This window comes from Sminthopsis crassicaudata, chromosome X (genome assembly GCF_048593235.1).
Source record: "Sminthopsis crassicaudata isolate SCR6 chromosome X, ASM4859323v1, whole genome shotgun sequence".
NCBI classification, from domain to species: Eukaryota; Metazoa; Chordata; class Mammalia; order Dasyuromorphia; family Dasyuridae; genus Sminthopsis; species Sminthopsis crassicaudata.
In genome coordinates this window covers 15,529,214-15,535,388 of record NC_133623.1, presented here as the reverse complement: position 1 = coordinate 15,535,388, position 6,175 = coordinate 15,529,214, and the positions used below count along the sequence as shown (strand labels likewise).

Here is a 6,175-nt window from a genome sequence, read left to right as displayed (position 1 = left end):
TAGCCTCTTTTTACACATGAGGAAACTGGGGCTCCGAGATCACCCCAGGTGCACTCAGACTGCGGAGTGGGCCCCTGCTGGGGCGGGGAAGAGGGATGATTGTGGCAGAAGCAAAGATGTTCAAAGGCAGGTCGCAGCTAGATGGGAAGGAGCTAGCTGAATGTGCTGCTGGATTTGGAGTCGGGATGCCTAGGTTCCCCCCAGGGGCCGATGGCTCCCCAGGTCCTGGCCAGCTTTCCAGGTGGTAACAGGCACCCACACTGTTTTCTAGGACTACCTGCTTGTTCCCGGCACTCAGAACACTTGGCAAAAATCACTAGAGGTCACAGAGAGGCTTAGCAGGTTTACATGAGGGATGCAATCTAGGCAGACTCCCTGCTCCCCAAGTTGAGGTTTTTGTTCCCCTAATGTGTGGCCTCAGCCCTGCCTCCAGCTTGCTCCCTACCTCCTGCCTGCCCAGAATTCAACCTGGGTTAGGGATTAGAGATAAAGGCTTCACTTTCACAGCCAAGGGGAGTTTCTTGGCCCCAGAGAGGGGGAAGGTGTTCCACCATCAATATTATGTTAAGTGGCTTTCTGGAGTGGTTCTGTTTAAGTCCCTACTTTCCCTTTGAGTTGTAGTGAAGATACAAAGGGAAAGTAATGTAGAAACCCCCCCTTTTTTCCCTTCTAATCTGGCTGTACCTGCTATTAGTGCTGGCCAGTTCGCAGCTGGCTTTGCAGGGGGACTCCCTAACATGCTCCAAAGGGAGAAACAAATCTTTCCTGGATCACTTTCACAATCTGTAAGACAAAGGAGCACTTTTCTGAGTTCAGACAGAGGTGAGGGCTTGATAAAATCCTGACATCAATAACTTCTTTAATAAATCTTGAATTTGAAAACCATTCCTCATAAAACCAGAGAAACCACATGAAAGAAAAAAGAACCCCCAAAACTCCATATTTAAGTAATATCTGTCTCAGAGTCCAAGCCTGAGAGATGTGATGAAGAAGTGTCTAGAGAAGGTCTTGGTTTCCAAGTGCTATGATCCCTTAGAGCGTGTCTTCTAGAAATTTCCCCCCCACTCAACCTCTTTTAACCTGAGAAATTCTGAGGTGCCCTCGGTTATATAGATCTGTATACAAACCAAACATTGATAAATTCAGCTATGATACCCTAGGGGGTGTGGGGACTAATCCGCAGGGTAAAATGTTAGGCCCTGGGGATATTGGTCTCTCATCCAAGTTAGGGGGGCTGTTTAGGCACAATAGAAGGAATAGTCCGGGGCACACAGTCCAGTACCAGGGAGGGGCCATTCAGGCTAGCGTATTATCATGGCTGACCGGTGGAAAGGTCATTTGTGGTAAAGAAGTCCCAGAGCATTCCTCGGAGGGAACAGGGGTCAATGATCTGGGGAAAGTGGTGGGGCTCGACCGAGCCGGCGGTACGTAGACATGGGCCAATCACTAAGGGCTCTGGGTGGTCACGGGGGCGTCACGGGGGCTTCACGCAGGCCAGGACGTCCTCTCGGCCTTTTGAGCCGAGGCATCGCTAGCTCTTCGCCCTCTTACTTCGGACAGGGTTCGGTAGCCGTGGTGCACCCAGCTCCTGAGTCTTGCAGTGGGGGGGGTCAGACAGAGGGCCTGTAGTCACTGAGGTGTCACCATGGATTCCAACCCCACTAATTGCAGAATAGAGGGGTTTAGGAGATGGTACGAGACTGACCGCGCACTTGTTGCAGCCTTGATGAGGCAGTTCCACGAGGCCTTAAACAGGGAGGGGGCGATGGGCGGCCACCCAAGCTGGGCTGGCCGGCAGCAGGAGGAGGCGGAGGCGTTAGAGGTGGAGGTCGAGGCTATGGCCTTGGCCGGGGCCTCGGGCAGCCCCAGTGAGGCACAGGAGCAGAGTGAGCTCGGGGCTCAGGCGGCAGCAGCACAAGGAGCAGCAGCAGCAGCCGAGGCAGCAGCAGGAGGAGCAGCAGCCGCGGGAGCAGCAGCACAGGCCGCAGCTGAGGCACGGGCCTTGGCCGACAGCAGCGCCCTGGAGGACGACCAGATGGAGCTGGAGGATGAAGGCGACGCCATGGAGGAGGAGGAAGCCGGCGACGCTGCTGCTGCGGCTGCGGCTGCCGCCTCCTCAGCCTTTGCCTGCGACCGCGGGCTCGAAGCCGTAGTCGACGACCAGGGTTTCCAGGAGGGGGAGGAGGAGATCGGCCTTGAGGAGGAGGGTGAGCGTGTGGTTGTGGCAGCCGCCCCGGGCCCCTTCCACCACCCGCAGCTGCCCTTGGAGGGGGCGTTTGGAGTCGGCAGGAGCGCCTGTGGAAACGGGGGAGGAGGAGATGGCGGCGGCGGCGGCAGCGGCGGCGGCGGCTCCGGCTCCGGCCCCAGCCCGTTGCTTTTCTCTGTTGGGGTTGGGCCCGGGGTCCCTTCTCCTGCCGGGGCAGCAGGCTGGCTGGCCCCCGGGGGGGCGGGGGCTCCCTATGCCGGGCCCCGGGGAAGCCACTGGAAGAGAGGTGTCAAGAGGCCTCGTGAGGAGCAGAGCCGGGGCTTCGCCAACGGCTTGGAAGGCAACCAGTCCGAGCCGGCACAGGCTGCGGGGACCGCCGCCGCGCCCCCCCAGCAGCTGGCCCAGGGCCGCGCGCTGTCCCCACCGGGCTCAGCGGTGGCGCCTCAGGAGCAGCCCCTGGAGCCCTCGGCTTTCGGGCTGGGGAGGAGAATGCGCCTGGTGCTGCTGGGCAACCGGGGCCCCAACTAGAAGCAACAGACGAGCGGAGCAGGATCCGGACGGGTGAGGCACGACTCGCCCAGCTGCCCGGGGCTCCGCATCCCCTCGGAGCCTGACAGGGCAGGGGGCTCGCGCGGGGCTGGGGGGAACTGGGGGGGGACCCCCGAGAGGGGGTGAGAGATGGAGTGTAGGGGGGGCACGAACACAGGGGAGGAGGGAGGAGGAGGGAGCAGCGGGAAAGGGGTGGGGGAGGGATGGAGAAGAAGGGAGAAAGGAGGGGAGCAGGGGGCGAGGGAGGGAGGGAAAAGGGAGATAAACAGACGGGGTTCGGGAGCAGAGTGAAGGGGCTTCTGCACTGGGGGAGGGGGCTTCAGGTTGTTAAGAACCATTCGATACGGAACCTTTAGCATCAAAAATTTGGACTTGGATGGAGCATTGATTAGAGCATCCAGCTCAAGTCCGTCATTTACAGGCAAAAAAACCCAAACAAATCCCCCCCCCCCCCAAAAAAAAAAAAAGACCTTGGATGTAAGGAAGAAAAGAGATTTATCTAGATGGCTGATCCATGATTAAAAATCCTCTGTAACACTGCCCACTACCTATTTCCCATGGCTGGTAGAAGATAGTATTTTGGGGGAAAAAAATTAAAGTAAGCTTTTATTATTATCCATTAAGCCTCTCCAAAAATGAATAACCACCTGCTTTAAAATGTTATACAGGTAATTCCTACTTACCAAAAAAAAAAAAAAAAAAAAAAAAGAGAGAGAGAGATTGGATTCCTGAGTTCCTTTCCAACCCAGAGATTTTACAGCTTTATGATTTTTATTTAAAGGCCCTTCCAAATTCTGTCATGCCATTCCATGCTTATACATATAAATCTAACATTTCTACTTGTACTAGATTCTGGGTAGCCTCTTATTGTAACATAGCAGATTCAAATATAAAGGGATAGACTACAGACTCTCAAGGTCTATCTAATTTATATCTATCTATCTATATCTATATCTATCTATCTATAGAACATGTATATATTGCATAATATGTATTTGGATATATTATATATATATATACATATATATATATAGTACTATCTTAACTAATAATCTGTTTTTCTCTGCAAATGACAAAAAGCATATATTTTAATAAATATGCAATTACTTAATTCAGACAAGACCTAGAAATATAATCCTTTCCTAAAAATCTGAATACTTGACATTTTTCTCTACTATACATCTATATCTATATATTAGGGAACAATATGGATTAATGATGCACTTGATTTTTCTTGGTAAATTTCTGAATTAGCATATGAAGCCCTATTATCATTAAAATCACGATAAACATGATTTGCTAAAGTGTGGTTTTGGCCATGTATATAAATGCAGCATTTAACAATTTCCTATTTTAACACAGATAACATGTGAAGAAAGATGACAGCAGAAAGGTCTCAAAAGAAGATCTACTTCTTCCAAGGCTCTGCCACACTATACTGTTGCTTACTACAAAAGAATATTTAAAGAACAAATAAAATTTGAAGGCAAAATACTGTTTCAGTCTTGTGTTATTTGCTGAAATAAATATAGAATGGTAGAATATGCATGATTTTACAACATTTCAGCATTTATGCTGAAATTATGTATGAAAATATATGTGTGTGTGTATATATATGTATACATATACATATATATATGGATGTGTGTGTGTGTGACAGGTAATATAAGAAATTCTTGTTTCTATAGAACCAAACTGAGAACAAAGATACTAACAAAGTGAAGGAAAGGAGATATAATACATACTCCAACAGTAATAATTCTAAGGGTTTCTTCAAGCACAAGCTCCATATACCAATCTGACATAAAGAACATCAGAAGATAGAGATAGTTAAAAAGAATTAGTAATGCTTTAACAAGTGGGTAACCTGTACTCCTCAGTGAAATTAAGACTTAAATTTATTTCCAGCAATAAAATAGCAGATTTTGGTGACATATCTTCCTCTTTGCACCAAATCACAATTATTTTTTCATTTCCACCGTACCTGTACAACATTCCCTTTAGGTCATTTAGCCTCAGAAGAACTGTAGCCCATTCTACATCTTACCCACAAGGGATGATTTTCTTTATATTTAGCCAAAATCTACCACTCTGTAACTTCTACCAGTCAGTCCTAGTCCTGCCCTCTGGAGCCTATTAAAATAAGAATAATCCTTCTTTAAAAACTATTTTAAATCCTCAATGACTGCTGTAATGGTTTTTCTCTAAAATCTGGTCTCTAGGCTAAATATGCCCAATTCCTTCAACCAAAATTAAATTTGCCACAATTTCAAGGTCCTTAACTGTGATAATTACCCTTTTCTGAATGTATTCCGGTTTTCCCACATCTTTAAAATGACCAGAATATTGTATATTATTTATATTATCAGCATTATTATCACTGTAATTCGTCAACAATATGCCTTTATTGATACAGCCTATTCAATAATTAAAAAAAACATAATTATAAAACATATAATTATATGTAATATAATCTAAAGTTTATATGTTAATGACAATATATTTCCATATTACCATTATAATAGATACAAAGATAAGTGTTTTTTACTTGTCTCATTTTATTTTTTATAACTTTTTGCTTCAAGTTATGAAACTGACAAAAACTGTTTCAACAATATCAGTACAATTAGTTGCTAAGTTATATTCATGTTACACAATAAATAAAATATAATTATATATTATATATAAGATAAATCAATTATACATTATAAAAATAATACAATCCATTAATGTACCTTTTCAGGGTGCTAAGCCACAGTTGTGAGAGTCCACTTAGATCAAAGTTTCTTGAACTGTGGGTTGCAACCCCTAACAAGATGGAAGGGGTCACAAGATTATGATTTATCATCAGTAAATGATTTGTACACCTATTTTACATAATTATATATCCAGGGTCTTCTAAAAAGTTCTCAGGCAAAAAGGGTTCACAAGTGACTCAGATGACATTCCCCATCTTTTTTTCAGACACATTGTTGTCTAGCTTTCAGACTTGAGAAATGAAGAGATTACTGATAACCCCAAAGAGAGCAAAGTCCAGACTGTGGGTTGAAGAGTGTTGAATAAGATGGAGAAAAAGCAGTGTGAGTACATTTTTAAAAGGAGTTTAAGAGAAGAGATTTGGGACAATAACTTGAGGGTTTGGAAAAGTTTAATGAGGAGTTAAGGGGGTAAGAAAGAAGCAGTTAATAGGGAAAAATTGAAGAGAGGGTGAATGATTGTAGGTGCAATCTGACGAAAAGGGTAAGAGTGTAATAAGACCAAATACACATGTAAAGAGGATGACCTTGCAAGAAGAGTCATCTCAGTGTTAAAGACTCAGAAGAATATGGGGGATGCCATGAAGGAGTTTAGAAGTGAAACAGACAAGAGATGAAGGAACACACATAGAATGGCTTACGATGAGCTTATCTGGACCAACCT

General features: G+C 45.7%; 1 protein-coding gene across 1 annotated transcript; it reads left to right on the top strand.

Moving 5' to 3' along the window:
• The first annotated feature begins 1,822 nt into the window (after positions 1-1,822).
• Positions 1,823-4,247, top strand: LOC141548635 (uncharacterized). The gene is made up of 2 exons (XM_074277651.1): positions 1,823-2,767; positions 4,118-4,247. Exon 1 carries the CDS (start codon positions 1,838-1,840, stop codon positions 2,732-2,734), a length of 897 nt encoding a protein of 298 aa, XP_074133752.1. The 5' UTR covers positions 1,823-1,837; the 3' UTR covers positions 2,735-2,767; positions 4,118-4,247.
• Positions 4,248-6,175: the final 1,928 nt, after the last annotated feature.